This window comes from Cavia porcellus, unplaced genomic scaffold (assembly GCF_034190915.1).
Source record: "Cavia porcellus strain 051 isolate PalLab524CR breed Dunkin Hartley unplaced genomic scaffold, mCavPor4.1 scaffold_23, whole genome shotgun sequence".
NCBI lineage: Eukaryota > Metazoa > Chordata > Mammalia > Rodentia > Caviidae > Cavia > Cavia porcellus.
Genome location: NW_026947506.1, coordinates 12,742,603 through 12,758,703, shown reverse-complemented (window position 1 = coordinate 12,758,703; position 16,101 = coordinate 12,742,603). Strand labels below are relative to the sequence as shown.

General features: G+C 35.6%; 1 protein-coding gene across 1 annotated transcript in view; it reads right to left on the bottom strand.

Moving 5' to 3' along the window:
• LOC134472257 (zinc finger protein 239-like) overlaps nt 1-14,665 on the bottom strand; it is a gene marked incomplete at its 3' end in the record, with an annotated part of 76,787 nt that extends 62,122 nt beyond the window's left edge. Inside the window, exon 1 of the mRNA XM_063233530.1 lies at nt 14,526-14,665. Within this exon, the coding sequence (XP_063089600.1) occupies nt 14,526-14,665 (140 nt within the window). The remainder of the gene's footprint in view (nt 1-14,525) is intronic.
• Between the last annotated feature and the right edge of the window lie 1,436 nt (nt 14,666-16,101).

The window sequence follows — 16,101 nt, the reverse complement described above, 5'->3', positions numbered from 1 at the left end:
ACTCATCCAATGATTTTATTCTATAAAGTCCCTAGAATATACAGAGTCCTTGGCAATCCACTTCAGTGTCTCTCAGACAGAAACTTTTTGATAGGATTTTCAGTGCAGTAACAGAGAGAATATAAATTTAAAATGGCATTTATTCTAAGAATATTAAGAGAACCCCACGATGACTGGGGGTTTGGCTTTTTCTGCTGCAATTTTGGTGTGGGGCTATACATATTGTTTTTGACTGGGGTGGTGAGTAAAGTTGGCATTACTGATGTGGGAGTAGCTGATTGGGACTCTTTTCATGCCACAGGTAAGTTGAATCAGGGATGGGAAAGTGACCTCAAGGTAAACTTCTCCTTGTTCTGCCCCCCCACTGCCATAATATCCTATCTAAAGAAAAATCCTTTGATTTTATTTCTCTCAATAATTATATTCTGTTCTTCACCTTTGTTGTTCCTAAAACTCATTCTTTGATTTTATAGAACACAAAATCATACCAGACAATGAAGACCAGGAGTTTCATTCACCTATGTCACTGTCTATTTGCCTGTATTTCTAACTGTAACATTAAGAATTGTTTATCAGTTTCACTTAGCATAATGATAGGAAATAAAATGTATATAATGGATATAGGAAATATATGATTAAATTGAAAAAATGGTAATCACAATTTCTCGACCTAGCATCAGCAAGCATTTTCAACTTTAAAATATGTGGGAAAACAAAAATAAAAACCATTCAGCAAATAGCAACCATATATGGGACAGTATGTGATTCACTGTTATTACCAAGTTCGCTGAAGGTATTTTGTAGACCAGAAAGAAACGTTGAGCCTTTTGAGCAATGTAATACCTTGGACCCCAGTATAAAATCCAAGGAAGCAAGAGACTGAAATTTGGGGAGCAAAGGCTTTATTTAGGCCAGGCCTGGTGACGAGTCCCTGGGAGCCAATTTGGAGACTGCGTGCCAGAGACTGAAGGAAGGGCTTTAAAAAGAGGTCAGAGGAGAAGGGATGGGGGGCAAGAGAAACTTACAGAGCCGTTAAACTGTTCACCCAAATCTGGAAACTGTAAAAAGCTGTCCACTTAGTTCTGACAACCTTGGCATCCTTTGGTGCCTTTAAGTTACTCCCATACTGCAGATAAGCATTGTCTTGGAATGGCACATCTGCAACAACACTTGGAGAAGAAAGTAGAAAGTTAATTATCTCAGGACAGCTCATTAACACTAACAGGTAGGAAGGGATCAAAAGTTACAAGAAGCTGAAACTTAAGTTTGTACAAGGATTTGGAAATTAATCCTTTTGGAGTATTAGGGTTAAGCCACAACATTTTCCTGTAATTTCTTTGAAGCTAAGGCACATTTCATGACAGACCACCACTGGGTCGGGAAGGGGTCACCAGAAACCCAAAGTCTTTATGGCCTAGCCTAGATAGATAGGTGAGGGGAGAGTGGAGGCAATAAGTCTTGCTACAGAACAGGAAAACAGTGGCTATGTTTTTCTTTCTTTCTGGGGAGGGGGATCAAGTTCAGGTAAAGGGTTATGCTAATAAGCAAATCTCTCTGCATGCAAGCAAGTTACTTCAAACAAGTGTAAATTAGAGGGCCATCCTGGTTTTCTTTAGCTCTTTAGTGGAGAATAGAGGTGCCTAACAGTGATTAACAACCCTTGTTGGCTTGTTTTAGCATCACTTCTGTTGTCTGTAGAGGGCAACCCTGGTTAACATATCAAAGAAAGTGCTCTAAACGATATAACTGCATGTATATTTAAATGTATAAGATAGACAATGATATTATTGAGTTTTGTTGGATCATTGAACAGAGCTGTTTGCAGTCTCACTGTTTGAATGTCCACTTTATATGCTTTAATTTTGTAACTTAGACAAATATTTCTAAGATGACAATATGTAATCCATTAACCAGTGATTTCCTACTGTTTATTTATTTTTTTTCTGAAATTCTGTACAACTTGTACCATATTTCTGCTTTTTTTTTCTTTTTCTCCTTAAAAAAAAACATACCAATTAGCTGAGATTTTTGCAATGCTTTACAGAGGAGAGCATTGCTTAACATATCAATTAGGTCACCCAGAGGGAAAAAAGGGAAAAAGACACATTCAGCGAGCCGCGTTACAGGTTTGCTGTAATACACATATAATGAAACTATTTTCTTAGCATACAACAATGAACAACTATGAATCCTTCAATGGTTGTGCCATGTCTAAAATCATGATGACTCAATCCACTGTATGATCAATTCACTGCATGTTCCATTTCTAAGTGGGCCACATCAAAAAAACAGTTTTTAAGATATTTAAAACCCATAACAGACTTTATGGGGCCTAGGACTTATCTCAGTGGCATAAACATCTGCATGGCTAGTGCAAGGTCATAAGTTTGATCCTCAGTACAAAAAAATACCTTATTTCACTCCATATCTTATGGTAATCATCTGATTTACCTCACATCAATGAGAGTGAGAAAATCTGAAGCTCATTGAAAAGAAATAATAAGGAACACAAACCTTCACAAAGTAGTCTTCTCATCTGCCTTGACAAATCTCTCACTGAAACTATGTGGTATGTTTGCTGTCTGTGTATTGTACACTCTATTTAACTGCAGGCATTTGCCTGAAACTGTAGTCAGGGTAATTGACCCTCTCATTATACATGGAAAATTTAAAAATCTTTCTAAGGAAATCAGTAAAAGAAACAGTTACATACACATGTACACATTAGTCTCACTGCAGTACACTGACAGCACTGAACCCAGGAGAGAATGTCATGAGGCTAGTGGCATGTACATCACCACCTCAATAAGGTCACCATGGTTACAGATGCTGGAGATAAAAAGTGGAAATACTTTAACAATCAAAACAGTTGAAATAAAATAGACTGAATATGCATTTAATATCCCAAATCTAAACTGGGCCTGGTGACACATGCTTGTAAGCCCAGTACTTGAGATTCTGAGGCAGGAGAATTTTTTTAGACCAGTGTTTGAGACCAGCCTTGATTATAAAGTGATCCCAGAGCCATCCTGAACTTCATAGCAAGACACTGCCTCAAAAAGACAAATATATCTAATCTAATGAACACAGTAGTGTAATATTGATGGCCTTGTTACATTAGCATGACTATCATGCTTATACTGACCTGTAGTCTACAAGGAAAACCTAACTTAGAGCCCATTTCATAAGAAAATATCATATCCCTTACTGAATGGAGTACACTGATGAATATTTGTTATTCATCATTGGAATTTTGTGGTGATGGAGCAGTGTTTGGTGGTGCTCACCACAGAGAAAGTGACTATTACTGAAGTAAACATGAATATGCATGAATCACTGCAATATATATTTAACTCTTTGGGGAAGAGACCTACTGAAAGAAGCACTGCACTGAGCAGACTTACTATTTTAGTCTTTTGAATACTCTGAACACTGACTTCAGTAGTGGTTGAATTCCTTACTTACATTACCACCAACAAGGTTAAATATTTCTTTTACTCATGCAGTCTCATGAACATTCTTTTATATGTATTTTATTTATTTATTTATTTTAATCAGTACTGGGGATCGAACTCATGACCACCTGCTTGCAAGGCAGGTGCTTATGCCACTGACCTAAATCCCCAGCCCCTATGAACATTCTTTTGATTTTGTGGTGATTCATTCTCTCTGCAATGAGAGGGTGTCCTTATTTGCATTTCATTATTGTGCAAAGTTATTCAATAGTTCATCAGGTATTTCTTGGCAATTCATACTTATTCTGAAAACTGTGTATTCATGTCATATTCATGTTGGTTTTACATGTTCACTGTCAGGGAGTAACACTCAAACCTTCTCCCATTCTGTAGGTTATTTCTTCATCCTTTTTTGTTTTACTTTTTTTTCTCTTCTATGTTTGTGCAGGAGTATTAAAATCTTATATAATGCTTTTTGTTTGTTTTGTCAATCTATCCTATTTTCTACACAAAACAGCAGCAATAGCATTAAAAAAAAATTTATTTAATGCCTCAACATTTCAGAACATGGAATGCCTGGCTCACTCATGTTTCACCATGTTTCATGAAAAGTACATTTCCTGACCCCAAGAATCATGATTTGTAATAGTGATTTCTTTATCTTATACTACACTTATATTGTTGACCTCAAAATACTTTTTTTTAAACTTCAAATGCAGGTATAAACAAAACTACTACACACTCTGCTAAACCATCTAGCAAATTTGCCTCCTGAAGTCAGCTTCAATGACATGATTGTCCTGTCTCATCCTCTCCTGATACTGGAAATGAAGGAATCACATTTAGCTTAGACCTTTATACATAACTCCTTATCAGTGTAATTATTATCAAAAATTGCACATTTTGTTAATATGTACAAGAAATATAAAAGTGAAAATTCTAATGTATTCAGTACAAGATTCAACTGGTTAAAATGACAACTGCCCCAATGATGCTCAGCATAGTTAATATATAAACAACTGTACTTACAAAGTGATGCTTGAGGATAAATTCTAGGTGGCCTAGTGATAAAAGGACAACTGATGTGTAATTGTTAGTATTAAAATAATGTTGACACTGGGGAGGAAATGGACAATACTAAAGCACTAGGGTACATCTGCAGAACTTGAAGATTTAGTTTGAGACATTGTCACATTAAGTTGTGAGACTTCACTCAACTTTCTCTTCCACTAATATAAGCCCCTTGAGGTGCTATGATTACAAGCACGAATCAACAGGACCACCAAGATTTATTTTTATGGTAAAATGAGAAAGTGCACGTACTCAGGATATATGTCTTAGAGATCCAATATTCTGTTACTAGCTGGAATAGAAATACACAATTCAAAATTTCCTGATGATGGTAAGCAGAAATGTGATGCAGGGAATCTGGCCACGTTGCTGTAGTATATAGAGCTGACAATGTACTTTAGAGTGTCTTTTACTTTGTGAAGTATATCAGATGGTTCAGATACAAAACAGACATAATTTTAGTGGTGATTACACAACAGGTTGGTAATTGATGTGTCCTAGCATAATTGGGGCTAGGGCAAAGATTAGGTGTTCTTTACTGCATTAGTGGTTTTTAATGCAGTGTTCACTTGTGTTTTCAGACACCACAGATTTAAAAACATAATTACATTGGAACCTAAGTAAATTATGTATTCACCAACACTGCCTTAAACACTTTACAAATTACATGAAAGTTATAATGGAAGTTAAAAACCAAAGGCCACAGGAAACCATCTGATTCTCATGGCACAGTGTATGTGTTTAAAGATAATCAGCACACACCACAAACATCAGGCAGTGGTCTTGATGAATAGTGAGACATGCCATTGTGTAAATTTACAATTCAGTAAAGCAGAACACAATCTGAATTATAATTGAGAAAATTCCCTTTTTACTGTATTGACAACTAAAATCTTAGTTTTCCCTTCATGACATAGTTAAGTTTCACAGGGAAAAGCAGTGATTATTACAAAATATATAGTGGTCTCACAACCTCAAGAATAAAATACAGGCATTTGCATGATGCATAGAGTAGCATGTTTTTCCCATAGGAACTCCACAGTTGAGAAAAATTCCTTTCAAAGTATGGTTACTCATAAATCAACACATTTCATACTTTCTGGAGTCATTAATATAATTTGTGATATGCTTTTGGATACAAGTTATGGTTCTGTCAGTCTGGGGCAATCAAATATTCACAGTGGTATCATTTACTTCTGGTACATGTGGGGAAAGTTTACTAGCAAAGTAAAGATGCAATATAAACATAACAGGGTAAAATTCTGATAGTTAGAAAAACAAAGATTTACTTAAATGCCCAATATTGGCTCCAGTGAGAAAGAAAAGCAGTCAACATCATGTACATGGTAGGATATCCAGTGGTGTTAGGATGTAAGCAGTCTCTCAGCACTACATGAAAAATATAACATTCATTAATGTACAAGTTATGTGAAAAGAACACAACTTTGTTATAAACGCATAGTCCAAGCTTCCATAAATGTTTATCTTAATGGCAAATATAGCAAATTCAAAAACATCATTTATGACAGAAAATGAAGCATGTGCACCAAAAGATTAGAACAAATGCAGGGTTAAAATTTCAATTCACCAATAAATATAAAAATTAAGTTTTAAAGACAAACTTTAAATACATTGAAATGACCCATACTTGAAAGTGAAAAGTACATTTCAGTTTAACATCTTTAATTAAAATGTTCCATGTTGAAATACAAATGCACTGTAAAATGTCTAGATAGGCACAAGTGATTGATTGAAAACCATACAACATATGTATTTGAGGAGCGCTCCACTTCAAATTTGTCATTTCTTGAAAATTTATGAAGAAATATTGACATCAAACTTTTGTATTGATTATTTCTTCAAGTTTCCTTAGGACTTTTAAAATTAAACATAGATCTAAACAGTCTGGCCAGTTGTAGGGAGCAGTGCAGCCGCCCCATTGCTGTCTCCCCATCTCTCCCTCATATGAGCATATAATGTGCCTACATTAACCATAATCCTCTCCTGCTAATGTCACATACATGGATATGACAATGACCCATCAGTGATCACCCTGTAGCCTCTTCCTGCCCCATCAGCATGCCCTTGCCCTGGGAACTATGTAAATTAGAACCCAGCAGAACTCAGAGAAGGAGGGCTTCCTATAGCATGAATGGTTCCCTAGTAGAGGATGAAGTAGGGGATATCATCATTGAGCAGTATAGAGTGGGGTACTTGGATTCATTGTTTAGATTTTTCTCATAAATTTTATCCAACTAGGCCATTTTATTTTTTTCAGCTTGGGGTTCAAATCAGGGCACATGTGCATATCCATATCTCTAGCCATATTTTCTTGAGAAATGTTTCAGTATGTTCTTATTGCCCAGCAATGCTGCAAACTTCTTTTTTTATTTAAAGACAAACAAAACAAAACAGTAAAAGGGTACAATACAGAATTTCAAGAAAAACAATATGCAGTAAGAAATCACTAGTTAATAGATTACATATTGTCATCTTAGAAATAGCTGTTCAAATTACAGAATTAAAGTATTCAAAGTGGATATTCAAACAGTGAGTTTGCAAACAGTTCTATTCAATGATCCAATAAAAACTTAGTAATACGGCTTTCTATCTTACACACTTAAATATACATGCAGTTATACCATTCAGATCACTTTCTTTTCCTCTCTTTTTTACAATAACATTTACACGTTGTGGGTTTTTTACTCCCACAGTCCTTATAACTTTTTTTTTGAAGAGAAAAAAACCAAATGCAACAAAGCAAAACAGAGTCAGTTAGAAGAGAAGGGTGGACATAGTACATGATGTAAAAACAGTATAACAGGTGATCAACAATGGTTACCATTATGCCTCTAGCTATCTTAAAAACAGTTGCCTATATCATCAGGTATAATAGAATTGAACAAAACAGTACAGAACAATACCAATAAAACCTAAATACTGGAGACCTTACAGAACTTCAAAAGAGCATAATAGTCAAATAATAATGTGCATCATAGTAAATCTTATTGCCTTCAGAGTGGTTGCCTATACCCTAAAACTTGATAGTATCAAACAAAACAGAATATAGTAAAATCAGTCAGAACAAGATGGGGAGACAAATACAGGGGTTCAAATCAGGTTAATACAAAAACAAAAATGTTATTATAATGTATCCTGTGATTTTTAAATTTATTTTTCATTTAATTAAAAAATAATTTAAAAAATACATTAATTTTTTTCCAAAAAGGAAAAAAAAAAGGAAGATTGAGATAAAAGAGGACATAACAACAGAACAACACAGGTCAGAACCAAACAATTTAAGTCTCATTGTTTTCACCACCAGATAACTTAACATAATAGTAGTTACCATAATGTCTCTTTCCTTGAAATATTTGAGTATAATTTCATATACTACAGCATCAAACATATCAAGACAGTGTGAAACCATTCAAGAGAATGAAAGTATTACAGGGTATTTAGAACCAGCTAACAGAAAATGAATAATGGTTTCTATATTATCTCTATGCCTATAAAAATTTTTCATTATACTATCACATATATTAAAATATAATAAGATACAACATGTGAAAACCTATGGAAACAGATGAACAACGGCTTGATGGGACTTCAAAACAAGATGATATTAAATCAGCCCTAGCTATTATGATGTCTTGGTTTCTTCAAAATAGCTATTCTTATTACTACAGACAATAAAATTGAACAACCCAGATTAAAACCATTCCACATAATAAGTGAGAACATTATATGGCTTCCAACCAATATGATTTGGAAGCATGATTACCACATACTTTTATGTATTCTTATCATTTCCTACACTAGGGAAACTTTGGTATTTATACATGTGAGTTTGATTTATTTCACTTATGAGTTTGGTCTCAAGCTGCATCTATTTATTTATAAATATCTCAATGTGATCATTATTTATAGCTGAGTAGTACTCCATTGTATAAAAATATCACAATTTTTTTTCCATTCCTCAGCTGATGGACACTTATGGTGTTTCCAAGGTCTGGCTATTAAAAATTGTGCTTCTATAAACACGGTGCATATATATCACTGTAATATGATGCTTTCAGTACTTCTGGGAATGTACATAGAAGTGGAATAGCTGAGTCAAATAGGGCTTCCAATCCCAGCTTTCTGAGAAATCTCCAGAATGACTTCCGCAATGGTTACACCAGTCTACATACCCACCAGGAGTGCAGGAGAATCCCTTTTCCCCCACAGCCTTTCCAGCATTTGTTGTTGGTGGTTTTCTTGATCTTGGCCATTCTTTCAGGAGTGAGATGAAATCTCAATGTGGTTTTAATTTGCATTTCTCTAATGATTAATGGTGAACATTTTTTCATGCATTTATTTGCCATTTGTATTTCTTCTTCTGAGAATTATGTATTCATCTCAAATGCCCATTTTTGGATTGGGTCTTTGAATTTTGGAGGGCTGTTTTTTTTAATTCTTTATATGTGTTAGACAGAAATCCTTTGTTTGAGGGGCAGTTCATTAAGATTATTTCCCAGTTTGTGGGTTTTCTTTTCACTATGCTGGAGATTTGTTTTGATGTGCAGAAACTTTTTAATAAGAAGTGATCCCAGTTAGTGATTCTGGGAAGTATTTCCCATGCGGTTTGAGTCCTGTTCATGAATTCTCTACCTACTCCTATGTCTTCAAGGTTTTTACCCAATTTGTCTTCCAATAAATTTAGTGTTTCTATTTTAATATTCAGATCTATGATCCATTTAGATTTTATTTTAGTACACGTTGTTAGGCATAAGTGTAGTTTTAGTTTTCGGCGTACGGAGAGTCAGTTTTTCCAACACATTTATTAAAGAGACTGTGGTTCTTCCAGTGAACATATTTGGTCCCTTTATCAAAGATAAGCTGAGTGTGTTTGAGGTTGTGGTTGTATTTTCTAATCTATTCCACTGATCTTGCGCTCTGTATGGGTTCCAGTACCATGTTGATTTTACTACAGTTGCTTTGTAGTATAACTTGAAGTCAGGGATTGTGATGCCTCCTGCCTTTCCTTTGCTGCTTAGAACTGTCTTTGTTATTCTAGGTCTCTTCTCACTCCAGATGAATTTTAGGAGTCATTCCTGTAGATCTATCAATTATATTGATGGTATTTTTATTGGGATTGCATTGAATCTGTATAACAGTTTTCAGAGAATGGCCATTTTCACAATATTTATTCTTTCTATCCATGAGCAATGGATGTCTTTCCATTTTCTGAGATCATCTTAAATTTCATTTTTCAGTGTATTATAAATTTCCCTGTATAGGTCTTTCACAAGAGTAATTCCTAAATATTTCAATTTTTTGGTTGCTAGTGTGAAGGGTGTAACTTCTCTTATTTCTCTCTCTGATTTTGTTGTTAGTCTAGAGGAATGCTATTGATTTTTGAGTTTTGATTTTGTATCCAGCCACATTGCTGAATTTATTATTTATATCTTGGAGTCTTTCAAAGGAGTTTAGTGGGTCTGCTATGTAGTGTATCATGTCATCTGCAAATAATGATAATTTGACTTCTTTTCCTATCTTTACACCTTTTATTTCTCTCTCTTGTCTTGCTATTCTGGCTAGTATTTCCAGTACTATATTAAATAGGAGTGGTGCTTAGACACATCCTTGTCTTATGCCTGATTTTCCAGTAAAGTCCTTCAATTTTTGGCCATTTTGTATGATACTGGCTGTTATTTTTTCATAGACAGCCTTTATTGTACTGAGGTAAAGACAATCTATTATAGTTTTCTTTAAGGTTCTTGTCATAAATCAATGTTGGACCTTATCAAAGCTTTTTCTGCATCTGTAGAAATTTTCATGTGATTCTTACATTTGGCTCTATTGGTATGGGATTGCATTTATCAATTTATGTATGTTGAATGAACCCTGCATGCCTGGGATGAATCCCACTTGGCCATAGTGTATAATCTTCTTGATGACTTGCTGCATCTAATTTGCCAATATTTTATTGAGGATTTTTGCATCTGTATTCATTAGGGATATTGGTCTATAGTTCTCTTTTTCAGTTGGGTCTTTCTCAGGTTTTGGTACTAGAGTAATATTTGCTTCTAGGAAGGACAGGTAAGATTGCTTTCCTTTCAATTTCATTGAAGAATTTGAGGAGTGTCAGCATTAGGTCTTCTTTGTATTTCTTGTAGAGTTCAGCAGTGAATCTGTCTGGGATCATCTTTTTTAAGTAAGGACCTAATTACATTTTCAATATCATTAATAGAAATTAGTTATTCAGCAGTTTTACATCTTCTTGACCTAGCTTTGGTAATTCATATGCCTCCAGGAATCTGTCTATTTCTTCTGTGTTATCAAGCCTTTCTTTTTTTTTTTTTTTTTGGTCTTTTTTGTTTTTATAGGTACCAGGGATTGAACTCATGACTGCCTGCTTGCACAGCAGGCGCTTATGCCACTGAGCTAAATCTCCAGCCCCTATCAAACCTTTCAGAGTAGAATTTTTCAAAATAGATGTTGACAATGTTCTGTATTCCTACAGGGTCTGTAGTGATTTTCCTTTTTCATTCTTTATTGCATGAATTTGAGCTTTTTCTTCCCTTTTTAATAACATTGGTTAGGGGCTTATTGATTTTATTTATTCTTTCAAAGAACCAGCTCTTTGATTCATTGATATTTTGGATTGTTTTCTTAGTCTCTATTGCATTGATTTCTGCTCTGATTTTTCTAAATTCCTCTCTTCTTTTGGCTTTGGGCTTCACTTGCTCTTCTTTTTCTAGATGTTTTAGGTGTAACATCAGATTTGTATTTGTATTCATTGTGTTTTCCTGATGTGGGAACTCAGTGCAATAAAGTTTCCTCCGAGGACAACTTCCATTGCATCGCAAAGATTCCGGTAAGTTGTATTTCAGTTTTCAATTGTTTGTAGATATTGTTAATTTCTTCTTTAATTTCCTCTGTGACACACTGATTTCTCAAAGTGTGTTATTCAGTTTCCATTTGTTTGTGGGATTTTTGCAGCATGTTTTATCATTAATTTCTAATTTCATAGCACAATGATCCGATAACACACAAGGGATAATTTCAACTCTTTTGCATTTATTGAAATATGTCCTGTGGGTTAATATATGGTCTATTTTAGAGAATGACCCATGCACCGCTGAGAAGAATGTGCATTCCATTTATTTTTTAAATTTTATTTAAGGAGAAATCGAAAAAAACGGGAAAAGGGTACAAGTTATATAGAATTTCAGAAAAAATAAACAGTAGGAAATCACTAGTTAATAGATTACGTATTGTTATCTTAGAAATCATTGTTCAAGTTACAAAATTAAAGCATATAAAGTGGACTTTCAAACAGTGAGACTGCAAACAATTGTGTTCAATGATCCAACAAAACTCAGTAATATGGTTATCTATCTTATATGCACTTAAATATACATGCAGTTATATCCTTTAAAGCACTTTTCCCCCCTCTATTTTGTACAATGACAATTACACATTTTGGGTTTTATTACTGAATGTGTATTCTGTTGTTGTTGGGTGTAATACTCTGTATATGTCTATCAAGTCCATTTGTTCAAAGGTGTGATTCTGTTCTTTTATTTCCTTGCTGATTTTCTGTCTGGTTGATCTGTCCATTGGTGTCACTGGTGAGTTAAGATCTCCTGTTATAATTGTATTACTGCTAATTTGGTTTTTCATTTCTGTTAGTACTTGGTTTATCTAACTGGGTGCTGGAATCTGGTGCACATATATTTAAGATAGTTATCTCTTCCTCTTGAAGTTTTCCCTAACCTGTATGTAGCGACCTTCTTTATCTCCTGTGATCATTATTGGTTTGAAGTTCACATTGTCTGCCAACAGAATAGCTACCCCCATTTTTTGGGGGGGGTTCCTGTTGCATGAAGTATTGTTTTCCATCCTTTGACTTTCAGTCTGTGAGTATCCTTTTGGGTTACATGGGTTTCTTGTAGACAGCATATGTTTGGATGTTGTTTCTTGATCCATTCTGCCACTCTGTTTCTTTTAATCAGTGAATTGAAACCATTTATATTAATGATTATAACTGTCATATGTTTGTTTATTGTTGACATGTTATCTTTCTGCTGTTGCATCTTTATCTTTTTGTTTTGTTTGTCTGCTTTGCTTAGTGGTTTTTTCCTAAGTGTATCTAAACTGTCTCTCAGTATTATCTGCAGGGTTGGCTTGGTGACCATGAAGTTCTTTAGCTGTTCTTTGTCATATAAGTATCTTATTTCTCCATCCATTTTGAAGGACAGTTTTGCAGGGTGCATCAGTCTAGGTTGGAAATCATTTTCCTTTAAGATCTGAAATACTTTACTCCATCCTCTTCTTGACTTTATTTTTTGTGCTGAGAAGACTGCTGTGATTCTGATAGGTTTTGCTTTATAGGTGATCTGTCCTTTCTCTCTGACAGCTTTTAATATTCTATTCTTGTGTTCAATTTCTGGGATGGTGATTATTATATGTCTGGGTGTAGTTTTATTTTGGTTATGGCTATTTGGAGTTCTATACACTTCATTGATTTGATATCAAATTCCAATTTCATGCTTGGGATATTTTCAGTTATTAATTCTCTACATATGCTCTTGACATCCTTTATTGTGTCCCCTTCTTTTTCATTTATCCCTATCAACCTTATGTTGTTTTTCTTTGAGTAATCCTCCAGGTGTTGAATTGTTTTTTTTCTTAATTTTTTATTATTATTTGTTTTTATTTAAGAGGAAAAAGAGAAAAACACAAAACAAACCAAAGCGGCGTAAGGGTACACGCAATACAGAACTACAAAAAACAAAACAAAACAAAACAAAACAAAACAAAAACAACATAACAGTAAGAAATCACCTGCTAGTAGATTACACACTATCTTCTTGAAAATAGTTCCTCAAATCACAGTATCAAAGAACACAAGGTGGACATTCAAACAGGGAGACTGCAAACAGCTGTGTTCAATGTTCCAAAAACATTGATAAAGTCAGCTATTTAACACCCCCAAACACACTTGCTGTTATATCCGTTAGAGCTCTTTTTCTTTTTTTTTTCCCTCTCTTTTTTACAACAAAATTTACACATCTTGGATTTTCAGGTGTTGAATTGTTATTTCCTGATTTCAACTTATTTTTAAAATATCTTTCCTTTCTTGTTCACTTGCTGCTGTCTTGTCTTCAAGGTCTGAAATTCTATCTTCACATTCATTGAGGTGGTTTTTACAACTTTCAATGGAATGTTTTATTTCCTGTTTATCTCTTTGCATCTGCTTTATATATTGTTTGTTTCTTATATTGTTCTTCCAGGGATTCTATCTTTTGTTTAGTTCCTCCAATTTTTTAACTGTGTCTTTTTTAGATATGTTCAGCATTTCCTTCATTTCTTTTATCATTGCTTCTTTTCCCTGAGACATTATTTCTAGTTTGAATTCCTTTAAAGCTTCTTGGAGTTGCTTCTTTATTTCAGTTACTATTATTTCAGGTATTTCAGGCATGTGGCATGTATTTTCTTTTATATACATGGCTGCTAGGCATTCTTGGGATGGGCTGGATTTTTGAGATTACACTTTGGTTTTTAGTTTTGTTACTTTCCTATATTTCCATGTTTCAAGCATTGTTCCAAAGCTTCCCCTGGGTGTGTTGGAAATTATTTCTTATATCCTGGGGTCCTGAGACTCCTCTGGTAGTGCAGTTCTCTCCTTGGGCAGCAAAGCTCCCAGATTAAAACAAAGTTGCCAGGCTCCTCTCAGGTAGACCTAAAGCCTCCTCAAGCTACAAAGCTCCCTCCTATGGCAGCAAAGCTCCACTGAGGGAAAGAAGGCCACCTGGTGTGGTCCAGGCAATCCCAAATCCTGCTTAGCGCAATCTAGTGTGCCTGCAAGCCCTATGGGCCCCCAACCCCCTAGATCAATGATCTCATACTCTCCCAGGGAGTGGATGTTGTGTAACCATCAAGCTCCTTGGATGGCAAAGCTCCCCAGGCTGATAGAAGATCCCCCTATGGCCTAGGTAGGCCTCAAACCTCCTTAGCAGGGCTTCTCCCTCCTCCAGGTGGTGGCAGTAGTGCTGGTGCTTTCCAGGTCGAAAGAAGGTCACAGGAAAGGCTGGAGTAGGTTCCTGCAGCTTGGCCCAGTTCCCTCCTTCAGGTGGGGCAGCTGCCATTTAGCTCCGGGTGAAAGAGTGTAATCAGCATGGCTGGAACTGGGCTCCCGTGGCTCAGCCCAACTCACTCCTCCTAGCAGGCAGTTGAAGTATGCACTCTGGGTGAGAGGGCAGTTGGCAAGGCCTGAATGGGATCCCACGGCTCGGCCCAACTCACTCCTCCTGGCGGGCAGCTTTGGTGTGCAATCTGGGTCAATGCTTCAAACTTTAAAATCTGCAGTTTCTTTGTGTAAGTTCCCCTAATTGCTAAAACTATAGGAGTGCACCACATCTGTCTATGGCACATTTTATTAAAAAATAGGAAAACATAAACTCAAGATGCTAATTATTATTACATCCATTACATTCCTTGAGCACCTGTATTCTACATAAGAATCAAAAGTGAGAAGAAAGCCACCTGCTGCACCAATGAGCAAAGGAAATATTCACATTCACACAGGTAAATATCTTTCCCATGTAGAGGAAGAAATTGGCTGCCAAAATGGTGTGCCACAGTGAATCCTGGTGGCAAAGAAGAAGTAAAAATTTCAGATCTGGGAGCTGACCACGTTCTGTTGCTCTCTTTTCCCACTCATAAAATGCTACATCCTACACCCTATTATTTACTAGAAGACCCTTACCTGAAGTCAATTTAAGGTTCTCACTAAACTGCAAAATTCATCACACCTTTCTCCAGAAACTATAAGAAAAAAATCTATCTCTGGGCCAGATAACAAATATTTCATGAATACAAATTAGAGATTCACACCCATAATTCTATGCATGTGAAAATCAAAACTGTGTAGAAACACCCAAGGAAAGTAGGGTCACGATCTCAGAAAGGAAAAAAAGGCACTCAATGGCTGTGGCTTCTGCTTCTTCATGATTTCTGTGCTTGAGTCTAACACTCCAACACTGTGAAGCATTTCATTCTTTGCAGTTTTCACTGTTCTGTTGGTGTTATCTCCAGCTGGAGGCCACCTATGGGGAAGATGGTTGTCTAGTCTTTACCAAGGAAAATTCATTGCTTTTTCTCTGCCAGCTCCAGTTCGGCCTCATGCTGAAGATGTAATCCACCCAACCAGCAATATTTATAGATGAAGAGAATAATGTGGAGCCCAAATCTTTGAATAAGACACTGTGACCATCCATGATTCATTTTATGTCACCTTATAAATTAGAAAAGAAAATACTGATACTATACATAGCTTTTCAAAAGGACAAGTAGTCACAGTTTTGAGACTCTGAAGAGGTCTACAGATACTGATATGTAATCAAACTGGTTTGGGGAACAGTGTCTCAAACATGAACTCTTCTGCTTCCTCAGCCTTAGTAGTTTTCTAAAAGTCAAGCTGATGCATGTGTCCTAGTGCTGTCTGTCTGGTGATACTTGTGTTGGCTTTGACATTAGACACTGTCTTTCTGTATCTCTCCATTACCATAAACACACAATGTCA